This window comes from Hippopotamus amphibius, chromosome 6 (genome assembly GCF_030028045.1).
Source record: "Hippopotamus amphibius kiboko isolate mHipAmp2 chromosome 6, mHipAmp2.hap2, whole genome shotgun sequence".
Lineage (NCBI taxonomy): Eukaryota > Metazoa > Chordata > Mammalia > Artiodactyla > Hippopotamidae > Hippopotamus > Hippopotamus amphibius.
The window spans coordinates 138593637-138616069 of NC_080191.1; the positions used below are offsets into that span (position 1 = coordinate 138593637).

General features: G+C 35.6%; 2 protein-coding genes across 6 annotated transcripts in view; one reads left to right on the forward strand and one right to left on the reverse strand.

Annotated features, from left to right (window-relative positions):
• IFT80 (intraflagellar transport 80) overlaps nt 1-5205 on the reverse strand; it is a 111949-nt gene extending 106744 nt beyond the window's left edge. Inside the window, exon 1 of one of the 4 annotated variants that reach the window (XM_057737841.1) lies at nt 5076-5205. In XM_057737841.1, the coding sequence (XP_057593824.1) occupies nt 5076-5139 (64 nt within the window). In that variant the 5' untranslated portion in view covers nt 5140-5205. Of the gene's footprint in view, nt 1-3258; nt 3623-5075 lie in introns of those variants that run through there. The other 3 variants (XM_057737843.1, XM_057737842.1, XM_057737844.1) reach the window with 3 other exon arrangements.
• The window catches only part of SMC4 (structural maintenance of chromosomes 4), a 34324-nt gene continuing 15753 nt past the window's right edge, over nt 3863-22433 (forward strand). Inside the window, exons 1-12 of one of the 2 annotated variants that reach the window (XM_057737839.1) lie at nt 3863-4425; nt 5133-5276; nt 6113-6291; nt 6755-6946; nt 8495-8671; nt 15151-15315; nt 15590-15717; nt 16105-16245; nt 16911-17061; nt 18438-18602; nt 20542-20775; nt 22245-22430. In XM_057737839.1, coding sequence (XP_057593822.1) covers nt 4413-4425; nt 5133-5276; nt 6113-6291; nt 6755-6946; nt 8495-8671; nt 15151-15315; nt 15590-15717; nt 16105-16245; nt 16911-17061; nt 18438-18602; nt 20542-20775; nt 22245-22430 — 1875 coding nt within the window. In that variant the 5' untranslated portion in view covers nt 3863-4412. The remainder of the gene's footprint in view (nt 4426-5132; nt 5277-6112; nt 6292-6754; nt 6947-8494; nt 8672-15150; nt 15316-15589; nt 15718-16104; nt 16246-16910; nt 17062-18437; nt 18603-20541; nt 20776-22244; nt 22431-22433) is intronic. The other variant, XR_009054206.1, reaches the window with a different exon arrangement.

Genomic DNA, 22433 nt, shown 5'->3' on the forward strand with positions numbered 1-22433 from the left:
CTTTAAGTTTAGGAGATTTAAGGCTAGAGTTACTGTAACACCTTACCACAGCAAGGGGATAGCCTGGAGATGTCAGAGGCCACTACGTGAAGCCTGAGAATAATGCCAAGACAAGGGAATGCAAAGCAGAACAAAGACAGAAACACAATCCTAGGGCCTTTGTTTGAACGCTGAATTCAATTATACTCACCTAACTTTTTGGTTATGGAAGCTAATTTTTTTCTCAAGACAATTTGGATTGGGTTTTCTGTCACTTGTAATCTATAAAGTCCTATCTGAGACATCACTACAATTGTTTCTTCTTCCTAGATTCTAAGAATGGACATTCTCTGGTGCTATCCTCTCTCTGTTCTAATCTATTTTAAGTGTCCCAATTATTCTTGTAACTTTAACTCAACCCTATTTTCTTTCCTGAACTATATTCTCTACCTCTAATGCCCACTGGATATATCTTTCCTAAACTCAACCTATATGAATAAAAACAAACTCATTTTTCAAAACAGGCCATCCCCCAAAACTGCTCTATTTCCTCACTTCCCATTTTTTTCTATGTTAAGATAGGTGAGAGTTTCAACAAGACTAGCATTTTAAGGGGCTTATATTATCAAGAGGAATATTCGTTACTACCTGTCCTGTCTCTATATCCAATTTATTCACCTTGAACAATATTCTCTAAGTAGTTATACATTACTTACATAAATTCATGTTTATTCACTTTGATTTATTCTTAATATCTAATTAATCCAAATATTTACAATCAATTACAAACTTTATTAATATTTTAAATATTTAGCCACAAATCTAATTTCAGACTTTGTGAAATGCTGTAACCACATTAGAAGGTAGACAAAACACATGTTATTATAATGATGACAAAATCTAACTATGCACTTAAAGAATTGCAAAGGTTAATTTTATTTCTATTCTAATTTTTCCCCTTGAACTTATTCTTATTTCTTCCTGTGGGGTACAACTTTTTAAAATATAAAAAGTAAGGGTTCTCTTCTCAGCCCTGCCTAAAATTATAGATAATGGTTAGTAGATGATTTTGGACCAGAAAGATGAGACTTGGTTATACCTTCCAAGATGACTGTAACCTAGTCCATCCCAATTGGACCAGCTTCTTTTTATCCAAAGTACTGGCAGGGATCAATCAAGTCTTTATTTCTTGTGACCCTAATCTCTTCTCAAATCACTTCTTCACTTATTCTGAGTGTCCTACTTTCACTCTATATTTTTCTCCACTGTAGCTATTTGTTATGAATGTCTTTTCTACATTATGTAACTTGGTTTAAGCCTGTTTAAAAAATATTTATTCTGAGTGTAGCATGGTTAGGTTGAACTAAATCTAAAGCCATCGGTCGCTTTATTAATTTATTGAAATTACATTTCTTATCAGTCACTAAGACCAATCATTATTTACGGCAACCATCAAAGGCAGTAAAACTAGGATTTGTCACTTATCTTTCTTATCCCCTCGTCAGTAATCCAGGGATTCTCAAAGAATAAAATCTGATTAACTTTAAGGGCTCAAACTCTTAACCATTAAAATCTACAAAAGCTATAGGTTTTCCCCCAAAATGTGTCCAGATTTTTACCATTCTACTGCACAGGCACTTCTTACCTCCTACATGAAGGAATGGACAGTAAAAATCTAACTAAGCCACACCTGATCTCAGTCTCTTTCCCTTTTTACACATCCCACATCACTACGTTAATTTTTTTCTTTACCAAGTCATTCCTTAGCTCAAAATTTTTCTAATATTTTGAAAATTTATCATATCTAACATCCTTGACCTGGCTTTCAAGACCCCTCATAAACTAATCTTCTAACTTGACATCCCATTATTCATCCTTAGCACATACCCTAATAAGGTCAATGTCATAAGCACAGCAATATCAAATGCATACAGTGTGTGTGCTAGACAAACAATCATAAACAATCCTATGAGGTAGGTATTATTTGCTTGTTTTATAGTGAACAATCTCAGAGAGATTGATAAACTGCATAAACTGTCTAAGCATGTAGCTTAAAAGATGAGAGTTGGGATTCTGTTATCTGTTACATCTTTCTACTACATCATGCTCTGTCTCCCATATACATAACTCAGTTTGGTCTAGTCTTGTTTTGCTCATGGTTAATATCTCTCCAACTCAGGTTGAGTAGTGTTCAGACTTCAAAAATCCAAAAGATTCCAGATACTTTCAAAGAGAACTGTTTGCTGCATTTTCTGGTACACCTACCAGCCAAATTTTTTTTCGCTGAGCTTTATTGTCTGTAGTTTTTCTCATGAAAACAATAATTTTTTTCAATTTCAAATATAAAGGTATATTACAATATCAAGGCAATGTTTATTCAAATCACAGCAATCTCCCAACCTCACCAAATTCTTACACTTGAGGGGAGTGTCCTCCACACCTCCACTTGAGAATCACTGATCCTGAATATGCTCCTCAGGACAAGAGTCATACTTACTTACTTAGAATGACAATGCAAATTCATTCATAAAGCAGATTTATTGGGGCTTGAGTATGCCAAGTTCTAAGTATGCAAAAGTTAAAAGGGGGAATAAAAGAGGCTCCCAGTTCTCAATGTCAAGTACTTAAGAGTGGCTGAATAAATGCTTGTTGATCACAGTCAAATCAATTAATGGTTAATATTGTGAGGGATGAGTATCACATTTGAGAATCTGATCCAAGTTCTGGGAAAACTAACTCCCCAGAAAATTTCACAAGCACACAGAATTTTGTATACAATTGGGGGGGGCGGGGTTGGAGAAGAGGTGGTATGAACTCCTCTGAAGCCCAGTCACCTACCACCAGATCCACAAATGCCTGGTTAAAAACCTACTAGCAAAACGAAATTCTCTGAGAATAGGAATACCTGCTTAATAATCTTGATTATGCCTGACAGTGCAATGTATACAAAAGCTAATTAAGAAATATTTACTGATCAATAATATTCTCATAATCACACACCAGCAAATCGTTTCTTCCGTTAGTCTTTCAGCCAAATGATTTTAACAGCCCGAAATCCCCTTTAACTAGTGACATTAATAACCTAACACCAATAACTCGAAATAATTATTTTGCTATTCGCTACACGATCATTTACCAATTCAGGTCTTCCTTCCTCCTTGTTAACCCCTCTGCTCCCCCCAAACTCAGGGCTTCCTCCTTCGCATCCCAAAATCTACGCCCAGAGCCGCACTGCCCCCAGGGAGACGGAAAATAACTGATGCTCCACGCCGCACTCACCCTCAAAGCAGGGAAGGTAGATCCAGTAATGGCCACAACTTCCAAACCCTTTCCTCACCTCTCGGCTAGAGGTAAAGAGATTTACCTGCAGTGCCAGGAAAGCGGTGCCGATCGTACTCACAGAACTAGGACCAGTTACCAAGATGCCTCTAACCTCCCTGTCACCATAGCGACTCCTAAGAGCTAAGCTCACTCCCTCTTCCCGCGATACTTCCCCACTGCGCGTCACCCGAGCGGGCCCGAGACCCCGCCCCTTAGCGAGCCCGCCCTCGCCTTAAGGGACGTTATTGGACGATCGAGCCTTGCCTTTTAGCTATGGGCGGAACCCCAGTGTTTTTTTTATCTTTTTCAAAACTCGCAAGGTTTTTTTAAAATTATTTTTTATAAGATTGCTATTGCCGTAAGCCCATGGAAAACACTGTCTCGCTTTTCTTTTTCACTTAGTAGAAAACGTCCCCTGTCTTCTGGGTCCCGCCAGCAGTTCGCGCATGCGCGTAAGCGACCAGAAGATGGCGGCGTTAATCGCCGCATTTTTTTCAAATTAGTGGTTCCCAGAAAGCATTGCGGGCATTTGTAACGAATTTCCGTTCGAGTTTGTATTTTAGGCGCCATTTTCGAGTGAAGGACCCGGAGCCGAAACACCGGTAGGAGCGGGGGGGCTACACAACCGTTTCCAGCCTTGGTCTGCGTGGACTATCCCGCAGGTAAAGTACTTCTTTTCCTGATCAGGTTGTCACACTGTTACTTCCTGCCCCGTCCGCGGGCGCCTGGAAAGTAGAGGCCTTGAGCTGGAGCAGCCGAAGTCTAGGCTGAGGCTGCCGCCGGGAAATTTTCTCGCTGTCACCCCTCCCCCCTCGGCCGCTCCCCGGCAGTCGAGGCTCCCGCGCGCTTCTCCCGGGCGCCACTTCTCTGAGCTACAGAAGCGTCTCTCAGGGGACGGCGGGCGCGGGGCGGGTGGGGGTGGGGGGGTCTCAGCCTCACGGACCTCTTCTCAAGAAATCTCGGTCTTGGTCGGACTCTAGCGTCGCCCCCTGCCCCGGCCCCCTGCCAGCCTCTCTTCTCCCAAGGGACTCATCAGCGGGGCTGAGCCCTTGCTGGTGACCTTTCGTGGTTGCCCAGCGGGATTCCGCCGCGGACCCCGGAGGGACAAACCCATGTCACCCCAAGGTAATTGAACCGGAGCGGGCGCTGCCGGCTTCCGATTTGAAAATCGCGAGTGGTCGACCCCAGCCTCCGGCTGCTGGTCCCGGCCGAACTGTAGAGAGGAGACCTCAAAGCCCCCGGGCCGTCGGCGGCGCCAAGAGCTAAATGGCGGGGAGAGGAAAGTGGGCGGCGAGCCGCTAGTTAGTTCTTTGCTGCTCTGGAAGAGTTGCTAGCCCCGAAAACCTAAAGCTGACACGAACTCTTCTCTCGCAGAGTCCGTGCGCTTGCATCCCTAGCCCCGAGAGCGTGGGAATGTCCGTAAATGCCAGCGTATGGGAATTATTTCGTTTAGAAATTACGTTAGAATATTCTTACACACTTATACTGGGGGCGGGGGGTGGGGGGCATTTTAAAAAGTAAAAAGAACCTAAGCAGTTGCTCTATCCTTGCTTGAGCCCCAAGCACGTCTGGGTTTTCCCACTTGCTTAGGACTTAAGAAAACGAATCCCGCCTTCTTGGCACTTGAATTTTTTGTGCCTTCTTTCTCGAGGACCGGCTGGCGTTGAGCCGGGTTTGAAAACGGGGCTCTCGAAAACAGGTGGAGGGAGTTTTCCCTGAGCGGGACGGGGTGGGGGCTGAGCCCGTCCCATCGCGGGGCCCGGCGGGGAACGTACCGACACGGTCCTGCCGCCCCGCGGGCTGACTTGTTCCCGGCTCTCCCTCGGCCCCAGCGACCATGCCCCGTAAGGGCACCCAGCCCTCCACTGCCCAGCGCAGGGAGGAAGGGCCGCCGCAGTCCCCGGACGGCACCAGCAGCGAAGCGGAGCCGGAGCCGCCGCCCGGCCGCGCGGGAAGCCCGGCGCCTGCCACCGCAGGTGAGTAACCCTCTGCGACGCCGCGGGCAAGCGCGCCCGACCCTGGACTGGCTGGTGTTCTGGGGCGCGGACGGGAGGGGTTGCGGGATTGACATCTGAAGGTCGGGTAGAGCAGCGGTTTGGCGATTTTCACAGATTAAACAGTGTGCAATTTCGATGTAACGGTGCTGGAGAGGATGGGAGCGAGTAGCTTCAATAACGAATTTCTGTTCATTGTCTTCTGTTTCCGTGGAAATCGACATGGTCAGCCAGTAGCTAGTGGACTGTTTGTTTCAGACCGTCAGCATGTCTGTATGTTAATACGATGAAAAGTTGCTTTACCATATAACTTCATCTCCGTGGTCTTAAATTGAGAAAAGAAGATAACTTACTCGAAACTACCGTAGCTTTTGTGAGTCCACGAACTCAGTGACATGAAACCCCCTGTGACAGTGTCGCTAGAGCTCGCGAGTGTCCGAAGGTTCCAGGTGCTCACAGATACGGAGGCAGTTGGATCTAGAGCCCTACGATTTAACCACCTGTTTAGGCAGGGAGCAGGGAATCAGGTGGTTGTGAATTTTCCCGATTTGCGTGACGATGTAGCGTTTTGACTCCTAAAAGATATATTTCTATAGAATTTTGTTACTGGTGGCATTTCTTTCAAGAATTTATTTTTCTATAAAACCAAGCCGAAAGATTCTCATCTCCTGTGAGTTTAGGATAATACATTGAGTGAAAAATAGATTCCTAGGTTTCATAAATAACATCTCAGAGATTAGCAGGCAGTAGTCCTCCGAACCAACTGCACTAATGCAGGCTTTTTTCCCCTTGTTTTCCCTTTGCTTTGACTGACTTAGAGACTCCAAGTGACGAAATTGATAATAGAAGTTTAGAAGAGATTTTGAATACCATCCCTCCTCCCCCACCTCCAGCAATGACCAATGAACCTGGAGCTCCTCGTCTTATGATAACTCATATTGTAAACCAGAACTTCAAATCCTATGCTGGGGAAAAAATTCTGGGACCTTTCCATAAGGTATTTGACCTTTTTAAAATAACTGGTGTAAGATAATGCGTCTTTATTACAAAATGTTTCAATTTTGTAGTTATTGTGTTTATCCTGATTGATACATACATGGTATGTTTCCTATGCTTTTTAACAACGGAAATTAGCTTTTGTTTATCTGATAAACTTTTGGTACCCCTCCTTATAAAGTTTTCCTCACTGAATAGAATTGGTGGGTTTTATGCTGGAAAGCAGTATTTTCTCTTTAACTGTAAGAATTAATTTTGTAGAAAGTCTGAGTTAAAATTAGAGTATGGTCTTATTTAAAGTATTTAAGTCTGTGATATGAGAGACTTGATATCTGAAAACTGCCGTCTTCTAGCAATGAAAACTTTTTAAATACTTGCAGTTTTGCCGCAAGTTAAAAAATCGGTTTAAGTTAAAATCAGTAGTATGACCTTTTTAACTTTTTTTTTCTGTTCTTTTCATGCAGCGCTTTTCCTGTATTATTGGGCCAAATGGCAGTGGCAAATCCAATGTTATTGATTCTATGCTTTTTGTGTTTGGCTATCGAGCACAAAAAATAAGATCTAAAAAACTCTCAGTTCTAATACACAATTCTGATGAACACAAGAATATTCAGAGTTGTACTGTAGAAGTTCATTTTCAAAAGATAATTGATAAGGTAAGGGGCTTTGTTTAGTAATTTGCAACTTTAAGGAACACAAAGGATTTCAATACATTGTACATTTTTATTATTTTTGTCTTAAATTGGCTTTTAAAAATTAATACGTGGTTAAAGCCAGAACCAGTATTAATTTCATTACCTTCATGACCATATTTTCTTTTTGAGGATTGGTGGTGGTGGCTGTTAAATTTAAAATATTAAAATTTTTAGTCAGGGGAATCAATTATAAGTAGCTCATAATAATGCTTCCCTTTTGAGCAGTTTTATTATCCTCAGTACCAAGTAGACATTCTTTTACTATAAATTTTGAATTCATTTTTAAGTTATGTTTTTATTACTTTCAGATAAATTACCTAAACTTGAAAATGTAACAGGTGACTGATTTTACCATCTCCATTAATTTAATTTGTGTTAAATTTAATGTTATTAGTAGTCATCTGTATATGTGAAATGAAAGAGCTTTGCTTCAGTTTGAACTAAACTGAACTGTCCTTTTAAAACAGGGGAAGGATAAGCTAACATGTTTGTTTTCTAGAAAAGGAGACAATTATAGGTAAAATGCCCGTTTAGGTTATTTACATGGCTCTGTTGGTATTGGGGGTTTTTTCTTTTCTGTTTAATAATTAACTTTGGAAATTTGTGATTCAAAAATGACTAGCAGGAACCTAAAAATGTAGAAAACTAATTATATAATGAAATGAGAATGTGATTTGGCCTCTAGGTCTTGTTTTGTTTTGGGTTTTTTATTTGTTTTTTTTGTTTTTTGTTTTTAAACATAAAGAGTTTTAATTAAATCTAAAATCTATATTTTAATTTTGTTTCTTGGTGCTTTTCTGTTGTACAGCTTGGAAAGTAGATTGCCAGTAAATCAGATATGATTCCATAGCTTATTAATTACACTTGATTTGTGTAAATTTTAAAAACCATGATTTCAAAATGACATAGCTTTTAAAGGAAAGTGAGTTTTAATGTTAAAGCAGACTTCCACTTCATTTTTTTTAATTTGATTAAAAAAATAGGGGAATGTGGTTGTTAATTCTTTGCAATTCTTTTTACCTTTAATTAATGGCATATTCTTCACCCAAAAAAGGAAAGAAAAACTAAGCTGTATCATCCCACTACTATACCTTCTTTCCTTTTTCCTTCAATCATCTCTTGCAGCTTTTTTTAATGGACTGGTAATGTAATCTGTCAATACAGTTTACTAATTTGGGTGAGTTTATTTTGGATACAGTGGGATTCTTGTGCCTCTTCATCAGTTCTTTTCTCAAATAAGTTTTCAGGCTTGAAGGTGGGGTGTTTTCTTTTTTGTTTGATTGGTTTGACTTTTTGGTTTTTGTGATCTGAGGAATCAAAGAACTTGGGAAATTATTTCTGTTCTTTGCTAAGATGATTAATTCTAAGAACTATTGTCAGTTTATGTGAATATTCAATTGAAGTTCTTGATCCATAGAATTGGTTTCAATATGAAATGAGTGAAATTTGGAGCAAACCTATGACTTAATACCAACAATTGTTTTCTGGTTTTGTTTTTCCTCAAAACAGGAAGGGGATGATTATGAAGTAATTCCTAACAGTAACTTCTATGTATCCAGAACGGCCTACAGAGATAATACTTCTGTTTATCACATAAGTGGGAAGAAGACGACATTTAAGGATGTTGGAAATCTTCTTCGAAGCCATGGAATTGACTTAGACCATAATAGATTTTTAATCTTACAGGTAAGTTTATTAAAGACATCAGAGGTTTGTTTGTTTATTTTTAAAGAAAGTGTAAGGAGTTTTTCCCTATTGGATGAATCCTGTATTTTTGAGACCTTAAAGTACTGTAGCAGCACATCATGGTTTACATACTATGTCAAGTTGCGAATCATTATTTGCTGCTCTAGAAATTTAAGGAAATTCATTCAGAACTGTAATTTCATCATCACATGCTCATTTTATGTTTGGGTGGACTGACATACTTGTTCCGCTCTAGCAGCACGTAAATATTGGCGTAGTAAAATAAATATTAAACACCAATATTATTGTGCTGCTTTAGCGTGACAGGGACATAGCAACTATTTATCATTTCTGTTTGTATTTCTCTTTAAGATAACATTTTAAATGAGATTTATCTTTTAATAGTTCTTTTCCTTTACTTTTGTTTTTATTCTTAATGTCTACTAATATTATATACCCAAAAGAAAAAACCGTATACTTGGTGTTTCACAAATTTACCTGAGCACCTGATTTAATTTTTTTTTTTTTTTAACACTTAAGAGTGGTGAATAAAGCTTATTCAAGCTCTTTGTTTTGGTTCAAATGGCCTACTTGAACCACTACTACTGGAAGATCAGAAAGTAACTGATACTTCATTCTTAAGTATCACAACTCTTAAAGTCTTTTTAAAGGGGTATAAAATTAAGTGCCTGATATTAAGTTGATTTTTATTAGAAACCCTATATTCTTTGAGTAAAGATATTTTCTACCAGTGTTGCTTGGTAAGAAAAATCCCTTATCTTCTCTATGTCTTACCTTTCAAAAAAGTTTTTAGTGTAAAACATGGCTTTGTCAAACATTAAAATTCACTTTTAATTTGAGGCTATCTTCTTTTGCTTTGTCCTACCTACAATCACCAAGAGCATGATAATAGGAGGGAAACTATATTGTGATGTAGAAATAGCGTTAATATTCTTTAGTGTTCTACACTGCTGGTTTTAAACTAACTTGGGAATTTTGGTTTGATACTAAAAGTTTTATTAGCCTGTATTTCCATTTTAGTCTATATTCTTCAACTTTTTTTGTTGTTGTTTTTTATTTTTTATTTAATGTTACTTTAAGACATACATAGTGTATGTAGAAGGTAAAGAAATAACATTCTGGGGTGGCTTATGTTATTATCTTGTTACAGTTCATTTGTAATACTTCTATAACCCAAACTTATTTTAAAACGGATGTTGGGAAATCATCAGATATATTTCTAAATATGATTAGAATTTACATAAATTTGGGATTAAAGCTGTGTGTGTGTGTTCTAACCAGATTTAACTGTTTTATGGACTTTTTGTATTCTGGGATTTGATTTGGTTAATTATGGATTAAAAAGTTATGCCCCTTTAGAATACTAAATTTGATAGTGATACCATTTTGAAGGAACCTATTGTTGTGTTTCTTATTATTTGCTGTCTATTTACTATCACCCAAGGATAATCAGTTTTACACCTGTACATAGACTCTTCAAAATAGACTGTTTTAACCATTGTAAGGGTAATTTTTTTCCGCTTGGTATTGCCTTTCTGTACCTAATTCAGTAAAGGGAGCTAAATAAAGTAATTTCCCAAAGAAGTAAGTAAGAGTAGTTTTTAAATTGTAAACTTTGTATTAAACATGTGCTTCTAAAGTGCCCAGGATGCTTAAGCCATTTGTCCTCATAATAATCTCAACCTTTTTATGTCATCGTAACAGTTACATTGTTTAAATGGTTTTTAATACCAAAATAAACTTTCCACCTTAACAAATTGAATTCCATTTGATTAAATTTACAGATAAGTACCTTAGGAACTCACCTGTTAGGAAGAAGAAACAGGGATTGGACTAGATAGAACTAATGATGCCCTATTTAAAAGTTTGAGGGAAATGGCAGTGGTTTCTATGCATTTTTATTTAGTTCTTTATCAAAATCTAAGACTCCTGCACTAGAGATTTAAAGCATTTGAAGGTAAGTAAGAATGCGATTTTCATCACCTTATCTCCCACTAAATAACATCTTAAAAACTAGCTGTGGTTAGGGAGGCTGGGAACTTGGAGACATCAGAATATCATCATCTAAGACATAAGTGATTACTCTGAGTAAAATGTATAGGCTGTTTGGCCAGTGGTATTGATTAATAGCCTAAGTAATATAAATTCAGCTAAAGTGAAAACTTATTTTTAAGACTAAAAAGCACTGAAGTTTAGAAGTCCATAAGGGTAAACTTTTTTTTACAGTATTTATAATGGTATAGTAGGTTCTTAAAGTAGGCATTTCTAGTATGTGAAGTCATTTAAAATTTCATCATTGACTATTTTGAATGAGTTCCTAATGAGTCACTATGCTGAGATGCTATAAATGATACAAAGATGGTAGACCTCTGTTTCTTGTCCTTAGAGACACTTATACATGCCTTCCATAAGTGTTAGGTTATAATTGGCCATTTTGCTTTTTATGTTTGTACATTTACCTGTTTATATATAACTTGTTTGGGAGCTGTCGCATCGTTATAACTAGTGGTGTAAACAAGTAGGGTTTTATTAGCTCTGTATAGCATTTCATGGTAGCTAGTTTTGTCACAGTTTTCAACTTCATATGCTTTTTGTCTTCATGTTATAAAATCTAAACTAAAATTTAAAATAAGAACCTAGATTTTTTTCTTATTGTTTAGAAATTTGGAGACTGGATTAACCAAGATCTGATTTGTTACCTACTCATCTCTTCATTTTTCTTTCCAGTGTACTTCTTTTAAGCCTGGCATAACACACAAACTTATTAGGATTCTGTTCTTTTGGCCTGTAGAAGTAAATCTGCTGTATCAAAAATTTTTAGCCTTATCAATAGTAGTTCAGTTATCTAAAAGTGGTCTTGTTCAACTGCCTCAACTGTATGAAAGAAGATAGGAAGCTACCCCTTAGCATCCAAAATAGATATCAAGCAGTCTGCCTCCAAAAGCGTTGTCCTTTCTGTTTATGCACTTATTTTAGACAAGATACTAACCTTAGTCATTTGGTTTCTTGGCCTCTGTTCACAGAGAAAATCAGAATAAAATTTATTAGAATAAGACTAAGAACAATAACTTATAGTAGAAAATGGAGAAAATAAAAATACCACCAAGGCAAAATAAAAATTTAAAGCCTAGTAAATCTTTATCATTTAATTTTGATGCAAACACCCATATTTACCTTAAGAAACCTTCAGACCTTGTTAGGAAAAAAGCTTTATCATAGCTATGTACTGTGTTTGAGTTTGCTGTGGTTCATGCTTGCTGAAATGTGGATTCTGTTTCAATAAAAATAAAAAAGCATTGTACCTATTCATTTCTCTTAGATTTTTAAGCTGTATTCTAGTAAATTAGATTACTGAGGAATGCTGTAAATGAATCACAATACCCTGGTTTGCTGCCCACTTCAATAAGTTAAGATTTAGGCCTTGGATATTATAAATATCCTCTTGAAGTGTGTTTTCTATTTTTTATATTACTTTCAAAAACCATAGGGTATTTTCCACAGTTGTTTAATATCTCTGATGTAGTGTGAATGTAAATTAAAACATAGGAAGTCAGTAGTAAACAACACTGAAAAAAATTGTTTAAAACCTTATTTAGTATACTTAAATTATAGAAAATAGAAATAACAGTGTGGAGGCCTAAAAAACTTTGCCAGCTTCAGATGATAGCATTATAACAACTTGAAACTTTTTTTTTTTTTTTTTTGGTCTCATCATATTACCACAACTTGTGATTTGCAGCTTTGAGTGCTAAGGTGACTTTAAATTCAGGTTGATCCTTTAAAATTATTTCTGAAATGTATTGAGCTTATTGCCCTAAATTAAAACTATATTTTATAATTTCACATGGGCTAGGTACATTTTCTATAATATGAGTGGTCCTCTAAGCACAGACTGTCAACTCACAGATTATACATGAAATGACACAAAATGGAAAAAGGAGAAAACAATTAGTAGCAGGTGGTAAGGCAGGCAGAGGACATCAAGGAACAGAACCATAAGAAAGGTCCAAGAAAGGTCCCAGGTCGTCATTGAAATAGCACAGCAGTCCTAATAGTCACATGACAGGTAGAGGCCTAAATGTTCCAGTAATGTGTTAATTTGATAGTGCTAATCTGATAGTAACCGTTTGGGTTTTTTTTTAATGAGTACCATATGACAGATTAAAACTGAATGTTATATGGGACCTGAGATGGAACTATGTTGATTTGTAAATGTCCTGTCTTTCACTTGAAAATGTCTTTTCTACTGGGCAACCTGGTTAGAATGAAAAGAAATCAGAGCTGTGTATCCTTCATTTTAATTGGAAAGGGAGGAACAAGTAACCAAAAACAAGCAACTGCTATGCTTTATTCAAAGCTAGGCAGTCTCCTAATGATGGTATTCCATCTCTTCAGTAAGTAATATGGCCAGGAAAAGTGTAATGCCTTTGGGAATGTTTTTATTGTTAAACCAAATCATAACTTTTGGTTGTTTGAAAAATATATACTTAAATAATACCTTATGGTGATTTGACTCAGACGTAAATTCTCTTGGCATGGTTTTTAATTTTATCTTAAAATAAGTGTTCAGATATTCAAATTGAATTAGGTAGAGATTAGACTATCGGGTGTCAGATATTTGGATTATAAACACTAACACAAAAGAGTTAAACTGACTACCTCCAGATCAGTGATTCTCAGCAGGGGGTAGTTTTGCATCCTCATCTCTGTACATTTAGCATTGTTTGGGGACAGTTCAGGCTGTTACAGCTGGGGGAAGCCTGATGCTGCTGGCACCTAGTGGGTAGAGGTCAGAGATGTTATATTACACATCCTGTGATACCCAGCATAGCTCCCCACAACAAAGAGTATTCAGCCCAAAATGTCAGAAATGTTGCTGTTGATAAACCCTGTCTAGGTAACAACTGAAGATGTCTCTTGGCTTCTTCAGTGGCTCGAATCTCTGTTGTAATCCAAAGCTTTGGACACCCTTCCAGGCTTAAATCCTTAAAACTGTTGCCGAAAATGTTTGGAAAGAACTGATAATTGAAAGCAGAATAAAACATTTTATATAAATATTTACATATTTTAATTTCAACACTAATATTTAAAACTAATTCATACATACCCAAGGTTACAGGGAAATCTAAAAAATAACAGGCTCTTAGGATAACATTTCACTGTGTATTTTATAATCATGTGCTGTTGTCAGAGTATAGAAAAGTGATCATCTGTTTTAAAAAAATGTTTAAAATTATGCCCTTAATGAGTAGATTTTTTTTTTTTTTTTTTTTTTTTTAATGTTGGGTCTTAGTTCCCTGACCAGGGATTGAACCCGTGCCCCCTGCAGTGGAAGTGCAGAGCCCTAACCACTGGACCACCAGGGAAGTCCCTAATGAGTAGATTTTAAAATGAGCTGTTTTATCTTTAAATTTTTTTATTTTATATAATTATTTTGAGGATTTTGGTAAATATGACGCTTTGTCATTAGCAAGTTTTACCCCAGATTTTTTAGGTTCATTCATAAAATACATATTGTAGATACTTAAATTGAGAAAGAGTATCAGCTTTTTTTAATATATAATTAAAAAAAATTTTTTTTCTATCTTTTTATTTTGTAGAAGTAAAGGAGTATTTTTTTTCCCCGCTGGTCTGTCCCTTTTCTTGTGTTGTAATAATATAGAGTACAAGCAGCCTACTGGTGTGAAGTAAAGTAGCATTTTGTCTGAGCATGTTCAGACAAAAATTTTCTTCCCCATCAAACTAAATGGTTGCCTGGCAGTCAGCCTTGAAAGTTACTGATTGTGGGTTTTTTCTTCTTTTCTGTTTGTAATTAAACTGCATAAATACAAATATGTAATGTTAATCTAAGATTTTAATTATAGTTCAAAAGTTGTTATAATAATGACTGCAAGCAAAAGTTTTCCAATGTTGTGTGTACCAGGACCTTTAGTTTCCAGTCAGCTGGATTTCTTCTATTAATATTATTACCATGAGAAATAGTAATATTTCCTTTTTCACTTAATGGTCTTGTTTTTAGAAAGTTAGAACATTAAGTTTGAGATATTCTTATAAAGCCCAGCACTTGTTGAGGAACTCAATACCAGGTTTATAGAGAAACCTTAATAATATTAACCATCTTGGGACAGGATTCCTGCTACAGTTTAACCATGAGGTGTCTTTTTGAAAATTCTTTGTTTTAGAATAGGAGCTATAATTATGTTATTAATAGTTGAAATGTTGCTACAACAGTTGAATTGTAGATTGTATGAATACCTTACTGAATTTTGCTTAAAACTCTTACGAATATCAGTGGAGAGAGCATTTTTACTTTTATCTTACTAAATCTCTTTAAGCTACTGATTTAAATCATTTAGCTCTTCATTACTATTGGACTTAATTGACTGTTTCTAGTTCTCACTTAAGGTTGATGTAGATAAACATAACGCAATGAGTTTGAAATATTACTTTTTTTAAAGGGTGAAGTTGAACAAATTGCTATGATGAAACCAAAAGGCCAAACTGAACATGATGAGGGTATGCTTGAATATTTAGAAGATATCATTGGTTGTGGACGGCTGAACGAACCTATTAAAGTCTTGTGTCGGAGAGTTGAAATATTAAATGAACACAGAGGAGAGAAGGTGAATCTTCTGTAGACTTGTTGTAAACCAGAATATTTCATTTACTGATTAACAGATTTTCCTGAGCCAGATATTCAAGTTATAATAGATCATAATTTTTCAAGCAAAGTGTACTATTTCAGGTTGAATTTTATATTTTTCTTATTGGCATTTCAGGGGAACATTGTTTTATTAATGTAGTTTATATGTTTTTATCTAATGTTGGCATATTTTAAGTTCAGGTTGTTCAAATACACTTCATATGAACAATCTCTACACTTTTAACTTTTTTTAGTTAAACAGAGTTAAGATGGTAGAAAAGGAAAAGGATGCCTTAGAAGGAGAGAAAAACATAGCCATTGAATTTCTTACCTTGGAAAATGAAATATTTAGAAAAAAGAATCACGTTTGTCAATATTACATGTAAGTACCTTAATTTATCAATTTTTGTATTAGTTTCTGACATTGAGTCTGAGCCCTTTTTTCCTATACTAGAGAAATGTGAAGACTGAAGTTTAAATTCTATAAGTTGTTTTGTATGATGAATTCATTAAATTAGTGTTGTTTACCATAGTATTGAAGTTGACTTTTAAGTATCCTACTTTAAGTTGGGAGGTGGGCTTCCAAGTATTAGTATGCTTAATAGTTTCACATACACGTTCTTTTGAATTCATATAACAGCAGATCTAGTTTTGTTTATATGGAGCCTATTTTGTTCCTAATTCCAGCCACCTGATTTTATACTAAAATGTTAAAGAATTTTAGAAATGGTATCTTAGGATCTCTGATATCTTTTTTTCCTCACTCTAGTTACGATCTGCAGAAACGAATTGCTGTAATGGAGACTCAAAAGGAAAAAATTCATGAAGATACCAAAGAAATTAATGAGAAGAGCAATATACTGTCAAACGAAATGAAAGCTAAGAATAAAGCTATAAAAGATGTAGAGAAGTAATAATCTTTTGGAAAGTACTAAAAGTATTTAGATTATTTAGTTTCATTTTATTACATGTATGGGTGTCTATATATAAACTTACTGCCAGCACATGAGTATAATAAATTTGCCAGCATATAAAATGGTCTTCTTTTGCAAACAAAAAACTTAATTGTCCTTCATCCAGTTGATGATCCTCAGATTTGAGTACTCAGCGCTCGTTTTAAAATAATGGAGGATGCTACCCCCTAGTGGCAGAACATAATAACATAAAATATCATAGCAAAAATAAGCATTTAACCTGATAGGTTAGCTGTCTTAAAGTTTTATCATTACTTTTCTCATAGCAATTTTCACTGACACCAATGTCCCTTAGCTATGCAGTTTTCTTTTTTATTCTTTAAAATGAATTTTGCTCATTATTTATGGTCAGATTTCTCTATACCTAGATATCATAGTCACTATTTCCAATCCAGCTTAGAAGGACAAAATAACTCTCATAATCACACATTTTAAAGCTCCCTCAAATATGGGTGGATGGGAGGGTCAGCTTGAAACAGGTGGTATTAGGATCCTACCTTATAAGAACTTGGATACATTTACAACCAGGCAAGGTATATAAGTTGGCTTTAAAACATCGGAATATCCAAAATTGTGACTGATAATTTTCTTACTTTGCTAGGAAGCTGAATAAAATTACAAAATTTATAGAGGAGAACAAAGAAAAATTTACAAAACTAGATTTGGAAGATGTTCAAGTTAGGGAAAAATTAAAACATGCTACAAGTAAAGCCAAAAAACTGGGAAAACAACTTCAAAAAGATAAAGAAAAGGTAGGTTATAGGGGGGAAATTATTAAAATTGCATGTCTGGATATCAGTTTTTATTATTTTTCATGAATGTTCTTTCCCCTTACTTAGCTAAGACAATGAGTTGGGATTCTGAATGTTGTGTTTCAGGATTTATCTCTGAACCAGATTTTTTTTCCCCCAAAGGGAAATCCTACTTCCATTGACATTGAGTTTTAGAGCTTATGTTCTGATATACATTGTTGGGAAAATATTTACCAAATCAGCGATTCTATTTTGGTGACAAAATAATTTTCTTCTTCCTAGAGTGTATGGTTTAAAAAGATGTTTTTGGCTATGTATCATAGACTAGTAAAAATACTACCTGTGTCTACAGAAATCAAGTTAAGAGTATCAGCAGGAGTTTCCCCTTGAAAAGGAGGGAAGGGGAAGTTCATAATTTACAGCAAGGGGTTGATTAGCTAGTGTGAGCTTTTTTTAAAAAGATGAAGTTTATAGACCAGAATGCCTAACTCGCTAGAAGCCAGACTCTTTTAATAAATCAATTAATTTGGGGTGTTTCAAACTATATTCATAGTTTAATCAGATACTAATAGATGCGACATCTAAAGCCCCCCTCCTCAAAAAAGTTTTGTACCATATAATTACATGGTAGTTATGACAGGCTGTGCTTTACCCTTTAAGCATTATTTGAAATGCATTTGTTCACAAAATATGCTCAGTACAGTAACACATCTTATGTGAATTGGTGTTTGAGGGACACCATTTTGGGAAATGTTTAATTTCTCTGATACTAGATAATCACAATAAACAAAATATCGTGGATATGATAGTTAACTCCTAAATAGGTGATTAAGCCAGATGTAACTGTAGTAGGGATATTAGCCTTTAGGCATCAACTATAGAAAAGTGATTACTACTGGAAAGTATTAATGAAATAAAATATTAGTCCTACTGGTGACTCTGGAAGGGTAAAGTTGGGAGAGATCTTAGGATTTGAGGGAGACTAGGGGGTATAAAGGTAATTTGTGGTAAGTTGTAATGTGAGGGGTACTTTAAGGAATTCCATGTACTAAAACCATATTCATAGGTGAAGAAGGATAATTACAGCCTAAAGTTGGAACAGAGGAAGAAAGATCTAATGCCTAGCCAGGGAGAATTATCTCTTACAAGGATTTAGGAATTCCTAGAATTAGCTTTACCATTAGACTGAGAGAATACAAAAATTGCAGCAGATGGTTAAGGAAGTACTTTCTAAAGCTAACTGGTTCAAACCTAATTACAATGAAAACCACAAAGATCTAGAAGGTCCTGAGAAATGCCTTTAAATAAGTCAAATATTGATGGTATTGGATAGCCTAAAGGTACATGCTCCTAGTAACTTTATTTTATAATTTTAGGTTGAAGAATTTAAAAGTATTCCTGCCAAGAGTGAGAATATCATAACTGAGACAACAACTAGAAACAATGCCCTTGAGAAAGAAAAAGAAAAAGAAGAAGAAAAATTAAAGGAAGTTATGGATAACCTTAAACAGGAAACACAAGGGCTTCAGAAAGAAAAAGAAGTAAGATTTCTTCATCAGTTGGTGTTTATTTTGGTGGCTTTTTTTTTTAATCTTGAAGATTGTTTTTGTAGTAATAGTAAAAAATGAACTGTTGAAAGAAAAAGTTTGGACTTTTAACATCTAACAGTCCTAAAAATGATCAGCCTAGACTCTTTCCCTTTTTTGTTTTCTGCTTTCTCATTTAAAAGAAAAAGTTAACTTAGAATGAGAACTTATAGTGGTAGAAGAAAATACACGTCAAATACTTTGTTTTATGTGCCATTCTTTGTTAAACATTAATCATCAAGTTTTCTTTTTCATCTTTTCTTAAATTATTTTCTTGGTGATTTAATTGGTTACTACCTGTAAATGCTTGGGACTACACTAAGCATAGGTTGACATCTCCTTTCTTTCTCCATCTCTGTAGCTATTGTGTTTTAAAACCATGGCTCTTCTGTCAGTTCTTGGTTCAGATCCTAGATCAGTCACTTATTCTCTCTTATCTTGTTCAGGTTCTTATGTCTCCAAGTTATATTCCTCAAAATGGGGGAGAAAATATTACCCATCTTGTGAATCTTTGTGAAAATAAAATGTGTGTATACTTACATAAAGTGCCTAGAAAGTAAGGAATTACTAAACATTAGCTATTATTATTATTTTAGCACTTTATTAAAACTGGGGAGTGTAAGGTTGTCACATCGATATGTCTTATCTTCCCAACAAGACTATAAGCACAAAGTTTAGCTACCTTTGTTTATGTTCTCCATAGCCTTTTAGACAACACTGAGCATGTTAAATAGATATTTTAAAAGATGACAGTAATTGAGTTGGATTGACTTATATTATTTAAGTCAATTATGTAATTCCTTTGTTAATTATACCTCAATGAAGTGTTTTGGAGTTTCTTTACAGACTAAATTGATTCTGTTTTGAAGTATGTTCTAATATCATACTACAAGACTTTATAAGTAGAATGCCCGTGTTACAAAATGGTGAAGGATAATACAGTTGCTTTCCTAACGGAATACTTTATAGATACAGATTTTCACATTTGTTCATCTAATGTATATTGAGTACTCTTGTGTGCCTTGACATTCTATGTTAGTGACAAAGCCTAGACTTGTATCCAGGTATCTTTATTCCTCAACATGATGTAGGAGCTAAAAACAGCCTCTGCCGCTTAGGAGTGAGTGCATGACTTTGAGCAGGTTATTTAAACTCTGAACTTAGTTTCCTCAAAATGGGCATAATGATGATATTTACCTCGTAGGATTGTTATGTTAAGGAATTAATATGTACAAAACATTCAGAATAGTGCCTCGAATATAGCCCACGAGGGTGTGTGATTTTTACCATCGAACATTTAAACTGATGACCTTGGACGTAACCCTATATTCCTGGCCCTATTGCTTTGTGTGTGAAATGAAAGGGTTAGGCGTTTGTATGGGCTTTTCTTATGCCATTACTCTAATAAGTAGATCCTTTCTACACAGTCAACTACAGTAGTCAAATTTCTACTCACTCATCAAATTATGTCTTGGGTTGGGGATTTCCTCACCCTACCTCTAAAACTTAAAAAGATTTCCAACATAAATATACTTGAGGAAACTTTCTGCTGAGTAGTCCTTATACCTTACCATTTTAGATAAAGTTATATGGAAAGACCATGGAATCTAGAGTTTAGATCCAAATTTTTGTTCTCCTCTTCCAACCACTCTTTTTTTGTCATTTTAATCTCTGAATTGAGATATTAGTATGATATCTACCTCATTAAGCTCTTGTGAAATCAGTTGGGAAAAGGCTATATACTGTGAACATTCACAACTAGGCAAAAACTGTTAGTCCATTCCACTTGTGAGATTTTAGAATCTATTAAATTCAAAATGTATGGTTTCCCTTTCAGTTTAGGTTTGAAAACACATATATTTCAGATTTAATGGGGTCTATCATATTTTAACAGAGTCGAGAGAAAGAACTTATGGATTTTAGCAAATCAGTAAATGAAGCACGTTCAAAGATGGATGTAGCCCAATCAGAACTTGATATCTATCTTAGTCGTCATAATACTGCAGTGTCTCAATTAAGTAAGGCCAAGGAAGCTCTAATGGCAGCTTCTGAGACTCTCAAAGAAAGGAAAACTGCAATTGGAGATATAGAGGCAAAACTCCCTCAAACTGAACATGAACTAAAGGAGGTAAATCTTTTCTTATTTATCAGCCCAGTTGTATTTATTTTTATATTTACATCCATATATATATTTTTTAATCTCAACATCTGAAGTGACTGGTACATAGATTTTTTTGTTGTTGTTTAGTGTAATCTTTCCCAAAAGAATGGGGTTAATATTTCAGTATTCTATCTGATACGAATTGAGACTACCAAGAAACTGCATTCTCCCCTCAAGTGTCAAACAGCAGATAATATCACCGCTGCCACCATTATTTCCCATGGTAATAATTTACACAAAGAATTTTTGGTTTCCTGAATCTAAGTGTAGACAGCTTATGCAGTGGTAAAGGAAAATCACAAGTAAATGTAAGTATGTGTGTGAACAAATACGCAAGTCAACTATCTTAGTGTATTTTTTCTGCTTTTGAATTTATGAATGTAGTTTCTTTGTTGGAACTGCAAGTTGTTAAACCAATCAAAGCATCTGGCTTAGCTCACCGATGTCCTGTCCCATTCTTGAGTGAATTAGACATCTAAGGAATTTCATAATGTTAATCTCCAAAGCATCATTAGGCAAGATGGCAATAGAAAATGCTGCTTGAAGAGAAATTACACACAAAGTAAAGCCTTTTTCATTTTACTAAATGAACACTGCCTGGTCATCAGAGAACTTCATGGCTATGTAGAATTTAAATGTAAACTTAAGTTGTATTCAGTGACTACTTGTATCTTCCTGGTGATTCAGTTTATTTTTGGTTAAATTGTATCTGTAACTTTGAGCTTTTATCACTACTTTAAACCAGTATGACTGGTAATAGAGGTAATAATTTCAAGCCAGGAAATGAAGAATGTCAGAAAAATGGCTGCTCTAACTTGGATATTGAGAAACTCAGAATTAGGATCTTTGTGTGCATGTGTGGTTCCTCTCGTTGGCAGCCTGACATTTTTGTATAGCAGTAATACTGTCCACTCATCATGCTGTCCTTCATTTCAGTGCTGTGCTTTTTTTGTTGTTTGTTTTCCTTTAATTAGCTATAATAATATATGCTATATAATAAATTTCCTTTTATTTGGAAAGCAAAGCAGAGTATAACATAGCCCTGCCCAGTCACCCATATCTAGAGTCCTGTATTGAGATCTGTTTTTGCCTAGTGTGAGAATATAACAATTAGGACACATTTATGCATAACTGTGTGGTGTCAGACTGGGATTTCCACAACCCTTGCTCTTCTTTTTCTGTCAGTCACTGCATTGCTCCTAGGACTATATTGTGTTTGTATTCCTTATTATTGACCCAAATGATTTATGCCCCCTTTAAAATAGAAAACCCATCCATGTTTTTCAAAGTCAAACCAGCGGTTGCAATGTGATAGCTTAGTTCTGGTTCAAGTGTTTATTATTGGCCTTTCCTTCTTTTTTTAGATATCACAGCTGATTCTATGCTATGATAGGGTGTATCCTTCTGGGATTCATTTTCTTTATTTTCACCTTTAGAGAGAAAAACAACTTCAGAAACTTACACAAGAGGAAATAAATTTTAAAAGTTTGGTTCATGATCTTTTCCAAAAAGTTGAAGAAGCAAAGAGTTCCTTAGCAATGAATCGAAGTAGGGGGAAAGTCCTTGATGCAATAATTCAAGAAAAAAAATCTGGCAGAATTCCAGGAATATATGGAAGATTGGTA